Source organism: Theobroma cacao, chromosome 3 (assembly GCF_000208745.1).
Source record: "Theobroma cacao cultivar B97-61/B2 chromosome 3, Criollo_cocoa_genome_V2, whole genome shotgun sequence".
NCBI lineage: Eukaryota > Viridiplantae > Streptophyta > Magnoliopsida > Malvales > Malvaceae > Theobroma > Theobroma cacao.
Window position 1 is genome coordinate 22357774 of NC_030852.1, and position 14432 is coordinate 22372205.

Below are 14432 nucleotides of genomic sequence, written 5' to 3' on the forward strand. Positions count from 1 at the left end.
TTTATTTGAATTTTAGGGAATTATAGAAACATAAAGAGTACATTGTTTATTGAAACTCTACTAAAAGTGCTGCTATACATCAATTATTGAACTCCAAGCTCACAAGATGTTTTGTGTTTCCATTACTATTCAACAATAAGATAAAAGGGGAGGCCGGGAAGGGGGGGGGGGAGGTGGGTGGGATGGAAAATTAAAATGAAAGGGGAAGTCATTAAATCTGCACAACACATTCTACAAATAAAACATAAGCGTTTTTAGGATTGAATTTGGAACCTCAACCAAAGGACAAGCTGTTGTCTGCTAAAAAATCAACCAATTGATCTTTATCTTCCCTTGATGTTTCCCGTATGAGGAAAATGTAACTGAGAACTAACTGTCATATCAGAATCATCACTAGCAGCAGCAGGGTTGGCTTTGGGGTCATCATCGTCACTTGGTTTTTCCAAAGCAATAAGATTACTCTTATCTTCTGGTACATCAATCTGTGAGGAAGCATCTTGAAGCTGCAATGAATATTCTAAGTTCCATAACACATCTCCCATGCTAGGTCTATCAACTCCATATTCTGCTAAACATTTCTCCGCAGCTTCCACAAACTTTTTGAGTGATTCTTCACTTATACTCTCAGCAATTTTAGGGTCAACTATCTTCTCAATCATGCCCTTTCTGTGCCACTGCATGGCCCACTCAGCCAAACTAACCTGCTCCCTTGGCAGCGCTGGGCAAATAACTGCCCTTGCGCATAAAACCTCAAAGAGGACTACACCAAAAGAGTAGACATCAGATTTCTCTGTAAGCTGTTGACTTCTGAAGTATTCAGGATCAAGATACCCGAAGCTACCCTTCACTGCAGTGCTAACATGGCCTTGCTCCATAGGTGCGGCTTTCGAGAGGCCGAAATCCGACACTTTAGCTACAAAATTCTCATCAAGAAGAATATTTGTGGTCTTTACATCACGGTGGATAATTCCTTGCGCGGCACCGGTATGGAGATAATGCAATCCTCGAGCTGCACCAATGCAAATATCAAGCCGTTGTTTCCAGGACAAAGTTGGTTTGTTTGAGCCATATAGATGGTCACGAAGTGGACCATTAGCCATGTACTCATAAACCAGAATCATCTCTGATTCCTCATCGCAAAACCCAATGAGTGATACAAGGTGGCGATGCCTGAGCTTCGAAAGCATTTGTATTTCCGTCTGGAATTCGTTTATGCCTTGTTCTGATCCCGGGTTTCCTCTTTTTATAGCGATCTTGGTTCCATCTTCTAGAACCCCAAGAAACACTTTTCCAAACCCGCCCACACCAATCACTGTCTTTTCATCAAAATTCTGTGTTGCATTTTGTAACTCATTGAAACTGAAGAATCTGCCAAGACCTTGATTTGAGTAAAAACTGGAGTGTCCAGTACTCTTACTTTTTCTGGAGCCAAAGATGCTAGATTTCCTAGAGCTACTCTTGCTGCTTAAGAAACTAGTGTGGCTACCATGAATAGGTAGAAGCCATGCTGAGAAGCTGTTCCGCTTTTGCCAATCATGAGGCCGTCTTTTCCACCTAACACAAACTATTCCAAGTAACAGCATTGCAAAGAACGCCATAGCAAGCCCTGAAATTGCAACAACTTTCAATTTGCTAGATCCTCCCTTGTATGAGCCATCAACAGCAAAAAATCCATCCAAGCTATCTGCTATGTTGCTCATCTTCATGACCTCCAAGCCATTTAGAATAGCATTAGGTAGACCGCCATTGGACGCTGGGCCGACCTGAACCATAATGGAACCATTTGTGATTGCTGAGGCATTGAGCAAAAAATCTGTGTAATATGCAGTGGCCAAGCCACCAGCTTTGGTTGTGAGATCAAGACCAGACAACCCGATTAAGCCGTTTATATATACATTGAAGTACAAGTCATTGCGGGACTTGCTTACAATGTCACAAAAGTGCATCCTGATGAGATAGGAAAAGCTTGCATCAATATCCATCACCCAAGTGAGATTGAAATTTGGTTCCATGGATTGAGCATAGGCCTCAGTTGTCATCCTTTGCGCAGTTGCATAAACTAAATCTGGTGCAACCAATGGAGTCATCCGTTTATCAGGCTGGTATTTGATATTAGAACCTGTCACAGCTTCAGCTCCTTGTGGGAACACATTAAATGGGGCATCAGGTAGCCATGTCCTTGACAATGTATCATTTTTTGGTGTTAATGTCGGCCCTCCCATATTCAATCGATAGGACACTTCTAAAGCATAATTCAACAAGCCATTGACGGTTTTACCTTGGGGTACTGAAGATGCTGAATCAGAGAGAAGTTCATCAGGAATAGCCACGATCTCAATGGCATTGATGAATGCATAAGAATTCTTCTTGGGCTTGAAGATGAGGGAGAAACGTTCAGTAGCGTTAACAAGATATTCCTTGAAAACCACTCTATTATCATCACTCACAGAGAAGTCATGCAAAAGGACAAACTTGTCTGTATGGACAGTGAAAACTGCAGTTTTCAGATCATACTGAGGGTGAGGAAGCGGGTAGAAGTAGAGACGAACCCAATGTTTCCCTGGCTTGGAGATGAAAAACGTATATGTTGAGTGAGCAGGAAAAATCCTTGCAGTTTTACATAAATCTTGCATGGACGAAGGGGTAGAATTGGAAAAGGCACTGCTGGGAATGGAATCTATTGAAGCTTGTACATCTTCACTGGTAGATAGGTAACTACTTGTTTGAGAGTCTGACTTGAATGTTCGTCCATCATCAAGCTTTGTTTCACTAGAAGATCCACAATCGATAAGATAGTTATCGGGAGGCCGATATGCAGCCGGAGAAGAAGAAACAATAAGAGAAGGGGCAGGAGCGGAAGGTTTTTGATTAGCATGTTTTGCCAAAATAAAGTTTGCATGGTTTAACAAAAGGAAAATGGAGAGAAAAGAAAGGGAGGAGACATGTAGAGGCCTTGCTGGCCTATGATGATCTCCCCCCATAGCTCAAGGCGGCGGCCAGAAACCGCGGCACTAGCTAACACGGCGGTGACCGTGGTAGTGATGGTGTGGACATGGTGGTGGTGGTCGTGAATGGCAAAAGGCTAGGGAAAGAGGGAGAGAGTACCAACAAGGGATTTGTACGTAGAAAAATGGTTGGCGGGCAGTTAGGCAAAAGGGTAGTTTGTTGGAAGCATGTAGGGAGGGACGTGCAAAGGTGTAATGTGTATGTTAATGGGCACTCTTCATCTGTTTCAATTTTGTTATCATTTGTTGAAGGGGGGAAGAAGACTTGGTAAAAGGAGATAGATACAAGTATTATATACAACAAACAGCGAGCTATGCGTTGGGCCTTAAAAAGCCACTTTGTCACAGCTTATCTTGACAACAAACTAACAAAGCAGGAGGGGCAAAAGGGAAGTTGACAGCGCGTACCGTCGTGGGCATTCTCTTTATTTCAGCAGCGTTGAATACAGCGTTTTCAGTCTCCTCCTCTATTTCTACTTTCTATTTGGTGAGAAGCCGAAGCCGCCTGCTCCTCCTTGACTATATAATTATATGTTTTTATTATTAATAACATGAAAGAAATTGGTTTCAGCTACTGATTTTTACAACCAAAAAATAAATAAATAGGGATCCACAATCTTTATTAATGTGGCCCAAAGAATATTGAATTAATGTCAAAAACAAATAAAAAAAAGATTACAAACTCGTATACCACTGTACGCTACGACCTTGTGCTTCTGCTGTGAGGTATATTAGACCCCGTCTTATCCTCTGCAACAGAGAGTGGTGATTAGTGAGCATTTCACAGTGGAGTGCTATGTTGCCTGCCTTACATGCATAACACAATACAAGTGCAAAATCATACCTCTGCTGTGTCTCTGATTCGCAGCAGTTCCAATCTTTCTGAAGGCCTTCGATTGGACAACGTAGCAAGCTGCACCCAGCCCAGGTATCAACAAAACGTTAGCAGCCACCTTAAATATTATAACCATACCCTACCCTGCACATTTATCAAATAAATAACTAGACCATACGTGCACAACTATATAATGGGAGCAAGCACTGTACCCAGAAACTGAAGCGCTCTGGATCCTGTGTATTGGGCATCATTACTTCAATATTATAGAGTGCTTCAAGCACTCTTCGTTCTGTCCGCAAGGCAGGAATTGTTTGTATTAGCATGCATGCCATAAAGGAAGCAAAACTACAAATGTTTAATGTGATTTAATAGGTTTCAATTCCAGTAATTCAGATCAACTTGCAGTAACCAAGAAATGTCTTAACAATTTCATCAGTAACTAGACCCTTCATGTCAGAGAAAACTCAAGGCTGTAAAGTTACCATGTTTGAGAACAACTATTTCCCTCTACCTTAAAGAAACATGGGATTTTATTTTGCTCTACATCCCAGCAATTTTTAACGGCTCAAACAACTGACATCACGGACAACTCAGCTAAAAGAGGATTTTCAGAAAGAGTAAAAACATCGGAGAAAAGAACCCTAAACCTTAAGTTTGACACAGGTGATTGCACGTGTCAGTGCTTGCCCATCTTCAATACATAGTAAGATAAAATCACGTCAATTTGCCTCAAGAATATGGGGGAGAAGTGACATGAGACTGTAGCTCAATTTCATAGAAAATTTATCTTAAATGAATTGATATTAGACAAGTAACAATAACAGAACGACAAGCTGAGCTAGGACTTTTAACCTCTAACTATCCTACTAAAGAGTTTTACCATGCGTTGCTTCTTTTGCTGAACTCAACCATGACCGAGCATATGCTGCTGCATTATTTGTCGACTCCTGCAACTGTTAATATCAAAGACATTACACAAATACTGATAAATATATATATAAATAAAATAAAATAAAAACAATATGAATACCATGAGGTGGGTATGCTTGTATACTGCCATATTCAAGCTATCAAATTTTAATGGTTACACAAAATTAAACCTCTGATAATACTTGTAAGATCATATTCGATGTGAAAAATAAATCTTACTGTTTTTTATGAGTTAAGAACCAAAAAAGTACAGGCATCAAGCAGTTACTAACCCATGTAGGCTAAGGATTACATAACAAATTAGTCAAATCTACCAAACAAGTAAGTGTGAAACCATGCATCTAAAAGCTCCGGCAAGCATGAATCTAACCCCTTCAGAAGCCCATCTATCTCTTTCCCTCCCAATAAAAAAAGGGGTGGAGAGAGAGAGAGAGAGAGAGGAAGGTAATAATCTNTAAGGAGAGAGAGAGAGAGAGAGAGAGGGAAATTAAATCTCACTTCACTACAGTCTGCATAAGCATAACCATCCCAACCCCTAACCTGCCACTACCAAGAGATGCCCAACCAGTGCAAGCTAAAGGCCAAAGCTGTCTCGGCCATGAGCAATTGAAAAGAAGATAATGAGCATTGCACTGCTGCCTTACATACAAAGCATCCACTAAATATGAATTTCCCCTCTTTTTGAGGTTATAAATGGTTAATATTCCTTCCCAAGATGATTCCCTTTAGTAAAAGAAGCAAACTGAAAACTGAGAAAAGGCAAATTTCACCTCCTTGCAGTCTATTGTTTTTGAAATTTGATGTATCTTGCTTCATTTATTCTTTCATTGATAAGGAAAACTAATACAGATGGGAAATAAGAATAGAGATAATCATACATCTTCTCTATCTCTTGCATATGTTGGGAGTATGTCTTGTATCCACTCAACCTCTGCCATTCGATATCTGCATTGAACATAACTAAGGTATGAGGTCCCACGACAAAATCAAGTAGGCATGAATAATGGGAATTGTGAGTAAAACTGTATGATATACAGGAGCCAATGATGAGAAAACTAACCCATCTTGGTCCCAAGATCTGAGGATGCGAAATCTCCTGCGACTTTCAATCTGTATGCCAAATAGTTTATATAAATATATGAACATGTTTTTTTTTTAATTAAATATGAACATATTATGTAAGAGCCAGAAGTTGCTAAATATTTTGGGTCCAACATAAGCATGAAAGACGAGGAAACTGTTTTTTCACAGACCAAATTATCAATCATTCACCAAAAAGAAAAAGGCTTTCTCTAGGAGCCTTTTACTACCAGCTGCTACATTAATAAACTAGAGAATAAAAAAGATTCAAATACTACTGATCGATCTCCTGAATAGAAAACTCACAAATTTGTTTCTGTTTTTCATAATTAAAAAAAAAAAAGCTTAGTGATCTACTCATATACCTAAAACTATGCTAGTATTGCACAAGAAAACATGAAAGTTCAATTCTAGAAGACAAGTTTGCTGATTATAGGACATGACGGTCTAGTTGCCAACAAGCACCATACAAAGCATTTACACTTGCAGAAATTTCTAAAGCTAGGTGGCAATAAAGTGAAAACCCCACCCGTTTTGATGGTGAATATATCCATGGGGAATCAAACCAAAATATAATTTGCATGTAAGTGAGATCTAAATAACCGTTTATTCTTGAAGCAACCTCCAAAATTGAAGCAATCAAAATCCTTTCACCCTTTTGGGAGGGTAGCACAGGCTACAAAATTTTGCTTCTAGTGAAAACACAAACTATATCTCAGCTTTCCAAAACTATCTGCAGGTTCTTCAAAATTTCCTACTTAAATCCTCTCAAATGTGCAATGACTAATTGAAGATGGTCATTGTTACATTAAATGGAAGGAAAGTGGTCTGTCAAAGCTTCATAAGAAAGGATATGCCTTGTTAAAGTTCTATAAATAAAGGCTCTTTTGATCATGGAGAAAGAAGATAAAAAAAAATCATTAGTATGCAAAAGTAATAGTTGAGAACAGAAAGCAGAAGAAAGATTTCTTTTTCAAATCATCTTGCCTGAACCACAAGCTAGTGAGAGTCCACCATATGAATGACCTCATCCGATCATTTGATTTCAAATGATACTCCCATTATTTGTTTGTCTATCCAATATTATTTGTCCACTGTGAAAGCTCAATAAGAATTTGTCTAAGGACTTACTACTCAACATTTCTCTTATTGTGGATTGCAACTTGAAAACCCATCTATGACCAAGCTAAAAATGTGATGCTGCACTATAGTCAATGCATTTATTATTTTTTTCCCTCAAATTTGTGCCTTTCCAAAAGGAACAAAAACTTTGGGATGGAGGAATGGCAAATAAATAAAAGCTATTTTACAACTTTATGTGCACATATCACAGAAAAAGTGTCACTGAATCAGAGGCAAAGGAAAGTCGATAATGTTTCACCTCTAGAACAAAGCGTCCATCAGGAAGTGGCTCACACCTACATATTTAAAACAAGTGATAAGATCATGCAATTAAAAAACAAAATCTTCTCAAAATATAAGCTACTTTGCAAAGCTTTTGGATTACAAAAAAAAAAGTGTACAAGCCACCTACTCAGTGATCTCCACTTCACAAGCAAATTCAGCAACAGAATCTGTAGCAGGATCACGGATGACCTACAAATATAATGGACCAACCAAAAACAGAAAAAAAGTGAGGAACTTTTGGTCACTGAACATGTTTGACAAAAGGAAGAAGAAAAAACCAGTTAAAAAGAAATCTACCATTCCCATGCGATGATTTCCTTCCATTATTCTCCTTACCTGTTTTGAAGCAAATAAAAAGTAAATCCTCGTGATCAAGGGCAAAACATATGCACATAGGCTGAAAGGTAAATGAACAATTCAAACTGCTTTTAATTATGAAAACTGAGCTAACAATTTGGTTTTCCACATTCCAAATCCAAAAGCAGTCCCCCCAAGACACAGAAACTAATCAGCTTCAACATTATGATGCACCAAAAGTATGACACAGTGATTAAAAACTGCTAGCCAATACTTCAGCTATCAACAGCAAGTATACAGCTCATAAAGCGTTACAAACATTAGAACTAGAGTTGAGTATCTACTTAGAAGGAAGGGTATAGCCTGCCTCGACAACCAAATGGAAAAACAGACCAATTAATTCATCACCGAGAAACCAGGCTAACTAGCCTGTAAGCCTTGCCCAATTAAAAAATTAAATAATATCTGACAGAACGATTCCGTTAAAAAGTTACATATGGAGTTTATAATATAAAAGATTGCCAAGATATGTTAAAAGGAAAGAGGGAATGGTAGTGACATAGATGGAGCTTGTTCCAACAAGCAAACACAGCCCAACTCAAATTTAGAACAAGAGCAACTCTGCCAAAAGCCTCACAAGCATAGTAAGAAGCCACGGAATTTTGCACTGCCAACTTAGATTTGGATGGAAAAACAACTATGATCTACCCATTTTTCTACACTTTATCCTAATATACAACATGATTAAGATTAGAGAATGTATGAAACTCACCATAAGTCTGTACCGGGGTTCAAATATGTGGAGTGGAAACTTCTGACAAGGGATGACAACATCCATGACGAAAAGAGGTATCAGATCATTACCAAAATTTATCAGACTGTCATGCTCCGACTTCCTTTCAGCATATTCCTCTGGGAAGGTTTTTTGTATGATGTTGTTTAGCGTTACACTATCAGACAAAATGTTATTTATAATAGTCAATAAAACAGAATACCCTAACAAAGCTTTATTGAAACCTTTCAAAGATGATAACATCAAATTAGCACTTAGCAGAAAGTAAAAAGTTCAGATAGAAGACAATTTCCATGCTCGAAAGCATGGACCATATGCAGATATGCCTAGTATTTAACGTTTTAATAGATCCACCAAAAGATTTTTCTTAAACCAACTGAATCAAATGGGATCTTAAGATTCTTAATTTCTATCATTGTGCCCCATGAAAACAACAAGAACAGCAGTCTCCTAGTTCAAGGGCAGTGGTAAACTAGTCATTATTAGCCTATTGCAACTCTACATGGATGCGACGAATGGTTGCTTCTCAACTAATTACATGAGCTAGTGCAAACAGCAGCAGTTGAAGAACATGATTGTTCTCATTATCTGAACAAAAGAACTTCAGTTAATAATCACTGGTCAGAAGCTTACCTGATTGCACATGTTCTAGGACTAATGAAGAGCACTGTTCGGCACAACGGACATTTGTTGCCTATCGTTTTAGTACAAGGTCAGATATTAGTATATTGATAAAAATACTACTAGAATTGGAATCAACAACCACAAATACTCACTACGATCCATTGTCTGAAATAAACATGAGCGACAAAAAGAATGTCCGCAAGGTGTTGTTATAGGTTGATATAGTAACTTCAGACAAAGTGTGCAATCAAAGTCATCAGTACGTTCAGGCAACTCATGGCCTCTAATCCGCAACAAACTGGATGGCATTCTCTCCAAACTCCGAAAAGAAGCCCGAAGAATGTCACTATGTATTACCAGCAAAACAATCATTCAGATTGGCAAAATTCCTAGTCACCGCATGTCAAATTAAAATATCATAAACTACCTGAACGGATCAAGTTGAAGACCAGAAAGAATAATATCCCGTGCCATCTCATATCTTTCCAACTGCATGGTCAAAACAACACATATATTGGAGAAACCAAGGCAGCATAGACATAAAAATGTGCATGTGCATGTGTAAATTAAGCAGAATGAGATGTATTGAAAGAGGCCCACTGGAATTTAGCTTGGACCCCTTTGTATGCATCTTGTTCAATGAAACAAAAAGGAAAAAAAAAAACACATAATGCAATCTATCACTCACCAAAATGAGAGCATTGGCCTTTAAGATGTAGGATCTTACTGCATTATTCTGCAGGCTCATCAGCCTCTCAGCATCCTTAAGAGCAAGCTGAAATAAATGTTAAAAAGTTTCACTCTTTCAGAATGTCTGTAATCGCGATAAAATCCAAAATGCAAAATGTTCTTCTCAGCCATTTAAGGAGTGAAGAAACAGGCATACTTCAGCAAGTGTTGTCATATCCAGCCCATTCAATGGTCTACATTCAGAAGCTGTTGGAGATCTACTTTTCAGAAATTGACTAATCCTGCATAAGAATTACCACAAATCCTCCATCATGATTGACTGGTAGTACAGAACTTGTTCAAAGGATGCCAAACAAATATGTGAATAAAAAGAAAAGCAAAAACTATATACATGCGCATGTGTAAATGCTATATCTATTTATGTACAAATCTTTACAACACAATGACATTAGACATGGATAAAACCTAACCTCATGTAGGCAGCACTTCTGTTACCAAGAATAACATGATCACCAGGTTTGATATTATTGGCCCTAGTGTAATTGTTGATTGCCTGAATGAAGAATGCTATTTATCAGCAACAGAACAACATAAAATATAAACATGTAATTAAAAAGATAATTCTTATGAAAAATTCACCCTTGTTGTTTTAGTCATCAGAAGAAACAGGCACAGAAAAAGTAGCAAAAAAATATTGAGCACATTTTATTAGGAAACTTTAATCCATCTAGTTAAGCCCTTCAAAGTATTTGGGTTTGCATTTCCATGTTCAAGAACTAAAGAGATAAAGTACCTTACTAGTGATATCTTTTAGTTTAAAATGCAAAGAAACACAGCATGAAAATTCAACAAAATTGCAGAATGCAATTAAAATTATAAGAGCCATTATGCAAAGAAAAATTTAACCTCCTCAAAACGATTATCTCGGAATGCTCGATTTCCGTTCTCCATGTAATCATAAACATGACTGTATCGGTCCCATGGCAATGATCCCACTCCTTCATTTGCCTACACTTCAACCAATGTTTGTTAAATCCCCAAATGTAGTCTTAAAGTCACAAACTCTCCACAGAAACTATGCACAATAACTAGAGTAGATTTTTCCATAAATTAATAGAAAACACATGAATATACTAAAATCTCAACTCCTATAGTCATCAAGGTTTGCCAACGAAACACAAACTTCAAAGGTAAAGATCATCATTTTTTTTTCTTTTGTCACAGTCGAGCAGTCATTACAGCCATATATGAGAACAAACCAGCTATTTTCTTTTTAGATTAATTTTGACCAAAATTTAATGTGCCAATAAAGTAAAAACATTTGCTGGTTAAAAGTAGCAGATTCATAAAGTAAAGGAACGAAATTTCAATTTTTATGTTAGCTTCCTAGGAATTCTCAGCAGCCAAACAGATAGTGAAAGAGAAAACAAATGAAGAAGACAGTTAAATTTTGTGTCCTTTCCCACATTGTCCTCAGCTACCAAACAATTCTAAGATAACCACAACTAACACAAACAAGTTTGAAGGAGTAACCAAAAACACATTGAATGCAACTGTTTGCTCTCCAAGAAAATGCAGGAAACTGATGGAAACTTCATTATTTCTTTCAATCTTAGCTCCTTAGTTTCTTTTAAAGAAACAATAAAACATGAAAATGAAAATTTATCTCAACTACGAAAAATAGCTCAACAGAACATATATTCTTGTTTTCTCAGCCCACAAAAAAAGATCAACTTCATTAAATATAATTTTACGCGCTTTTATTCAAAAATAAATAAATAAATTTTCATTTTTTATTCTCCAAAATTCAGTAGTTAGGAAAGAAAGGAACTAAACAATCTTGATTAGACCAAATAAGAAAACAATTATTTATTGAAAAAACTGCATTTTCTTTATTTTCTTTTTCTACATTTTCTCAGCATACTAACAGACCTCCTGAGAAGTACAAGAAGTACTCACCCAAACGTAGTCTTCCACGTCATCAATTCCTTCCAGGACGATTCCAGAAGACGACGCCGTCTCGCCGGACATTGCCCCAAAACCAAAACAGAAACTCCAAAACAAAAAAAAAAACACTTGAAACAGAAAGAAGAAGTATCAGCTGGGAAACTGAAATTGAAACGGAGAAGTTGAAGAGAATCTCCGGCGAATCGCGTTTCGTTCTCCGTCCTTCGTTTCTCGCATGGACCAAATTCCTCTACGTGTTCTCCTTTCTTCCCTCCTCCAATCTTCCTCTACAAGGGTCACTAACATTAAAATGTCGATTTTTTGCTCTTTTTTTTTTCTTTTTTAATGTTTTAGAGGCTGAGAGCTCCCCTGGCAACTCAGCCCCCCCACCTTTTTTTTTTTTTTCACAGTTCTTTTTCTGCCAGGAAGTTTTATCTCTCGTAGGCCGGCTTTTATATGCAAAGAAGAGCCGGTCCAGTGTTTTAGTCTTTATCCTTGAACGGGTGCATTCCTTAGAGAATCAGCGCTGGTGAAATAAGGAGTTGTGAATGTGTATGTTTTTGATTGGGCTATGGAGTCGACTGTTACGGTTTATTCTGTGGACGTGATGAGGTTAGCGTACTTTTGTAATGTGCGTGTATTACAGACTCGTTGTTTTGTGAGTGGTGGTTGCACGTGCATTACCTTAACTAGGAAGTCTAGGAGTGATGGTTGGCTGTTGGCCTTGTAAGAAAATGTTGAGTTTGTCATGGATAAATAAACAAAAGTAAACTAATAATAAAATAATTGGACATCCATTAACAGTACATGGTCCATGGTTGAACTTCAAACGTTCCTACAATTGAAGTGAAATCGATTTTATTTTGACACCACACTATACACTTAATATACATAATCTTGATTCTTTAACTCATTAATATAGTTACATAACTATATCTAAATTGTTTATTTATATAGTAAATCTTATTAAAAAAAATCAAATGTTAGATCGATGAGTTGATTTATTGAGATTGATTGACATAGGTTTTTATAGGAAATATAAATCTTTTTATATACTATGAGATGATAATTATCAGTACACGTGACTTATTTTTTAGTAGTAGATAAAATCTTATTTAAATCTTATCTACAACTTAAATTACTCACGCGCTTAAAATCTATGCCGCTTGAGTATCTTGAATGCATATATACCATATGGAGTGTCTAGGTTGGCAATGAGAATCTAGCAGGAGAATGGGGATGCAGATGAGGAGAGTGAGTTAGAGCCAGAAATAGTAATAAAGAAAGCCGACCGGATTTGTGTGAAGATCGGCAACCTTCGAGCCTGAGACCACCACCACCTTATAACAAACACCAGATGACAAAACTTTATATGCTTTGAAGTCTTAAGACAAAATTAATCTCCCAACATATGCAACCGCCAGCCTTAGATTCAACCACCTGGAACAGTCCACAGAGATACAAATCCTTTTTCTTTTCCTTTAGATTGGGATAAGTTAGTGACAAGAATCAAGATTTTAAGTTTGAAAGGATGAAAATGAAAATTTTAATATTTGAAAAGATGAAATTATAAAATATTTAAATAATAAAAATAAAATTTTAAAATAAAACAAAGAAAAAAATATGAATTTTTAGGCAGTTTGGGATAAGCGGTCTTCATGAAGGTTTGGAAAATTTAGGAGTGAGTGGTTTGTACGGGGTAAGGTGTGTTGGCTTATAATAAAAGCCACGTTCCAGGGATGATATCCACACTTTAAAGAGTTGATCAAGACTTATCTCTATTGTGGGGATGCGAAAGTAGCCAACATCAAAATATAATATATATATAAAAGGTGTTACGGCTTTGTGTGGCTTTCTTTGTTTATATGTGGCATTCCCATTTGGATCTTTTCACCCATACGGTTGGATGTTTTTTTAAACTTTTAGACTGCAACAATCCACTTACGGATTTTGGTTGTAGTACAACATACGTACTTTGCATACGGTAAGAAAAGTTAACCATCACTTCTGCTGCTATGCATATCCTTTCCTAAAGTAGCAAGTTAAGGGCATCTACTTCTACTTAACTCATATTAGCTGTTTGAGCTTATTTATTTACTTTGGATTTTTAGGGTTTATCCAAAAATAGAATATGATGTGATATGACTATTCAAAATCCCCTTTATTCCATAATATATATATATATATATGTATATATTTTTTTTTTCACTAAGATTAAATTGATAATGAAAGGTGCCGCAAGATAATTGGCTTGTGCGCCCCACAATGATTTAGCAAAAGAAAATTAAAAGTAAAAATAAAAATAGTAGATGAGGAACACTAAATCTATGTTGGTTTCCGCTTATTACTGCTCTAGGTGCCTGCCTGCCTGGTCTTATTGAGTTTTGTCCCTTGTTTTTGTTTTCTTCTTCCTGCTTTTGAGTTGTTCTGGGTCTTTTGTGAGTACAGCTGCTCTGGGTGCATTGCTTTTTTTCACACCTGCTGGAGCTGGGGAATTGTATATTTGACAAGGTTTTTTGCTCCCCTTCTCTTAATTGTACACCTTACTTAATCTATCAATGAAATGATGCCTTCCAAAAAACCAAAAATAAGCACTAAATTTACGTACCATTATAGTATACATAATTGGGTAACATGTCTAATTTTTTTTAATGAATAAAAAAATTTAATTTTAAATATATTATAATTAATGTTCGATATTCAATGTAGAAAGAATTAAACAAAAAATTAAAGTCTAACTACTAACTAAAAGAGGCCTAGGATTGCTCTTTTTAAGAGAAGTTAAACATACAAATTTTTTTTCTTTATTTTGGAATTAACA

The 14432-nt window shown here is 36.8% G+C and overlaps 1 protein-coding gene across 1 annotated transcript; it reads right to left on the bottom strand.

Moving 5' to 3' along the window:
• Positions 28-12185, bottom strand: LOC18604755 (probable receptor-like protein kinase At5g61350). The gene is made up of 20 exons (XM_018117073.1): positions 11624-12185; positions 10571-10672; positions 10135-10217; positions 9861-9945; positions 9663-9749; positions 9402-9463; positions 9127-9320; positions 8984-9044; positions 8330-8507; positions 7558-7596; positions 7388-7449; positions 7235-7271; positions 5834-5883; positions 5652-5718; positions 4724-4796; positions 4053-4132; positions 3850-3918; positions 3697-3755; positions 3483-3524; positions 28-2985 (listed from the first exon to the last, which is right to left on the bottom strand). Exons 1-20 carry the CDS (start codon positions 11693-11695, stop codon positions 324-326), a joined length of 4164 nt encoding a protein of 1387 aa, XP_017972562.1. The 5' UTR covers positions 11696-12185; the 3' UTR covers positions 28-323.

Bases quoted from the DNA above. Each gene is read 5' to 3' on its own strand.
- LOC18604755 (XM_018117073.1), bottom strand. From the start codon at position 11,695: ATGTCCGGCGAGACGGCGTCGTCTTCTGGAATCGTCCTGGAAGGAATT. The intron at 9,045-9,126 runs GTGAGTATTTGT...CTAAAACGATAG, and splicing joins ATTTCAGACAATGGATCGTA to GCAACAAATGTCCGTTGTGC. The intron at 4,133-4,723 runs GTAAAACTCTTT...CCTTGCGGACAG, and splicing joins AGCAAAAGAAGCAACGCATG to AACGAAGAGTGCTTGAAGCA.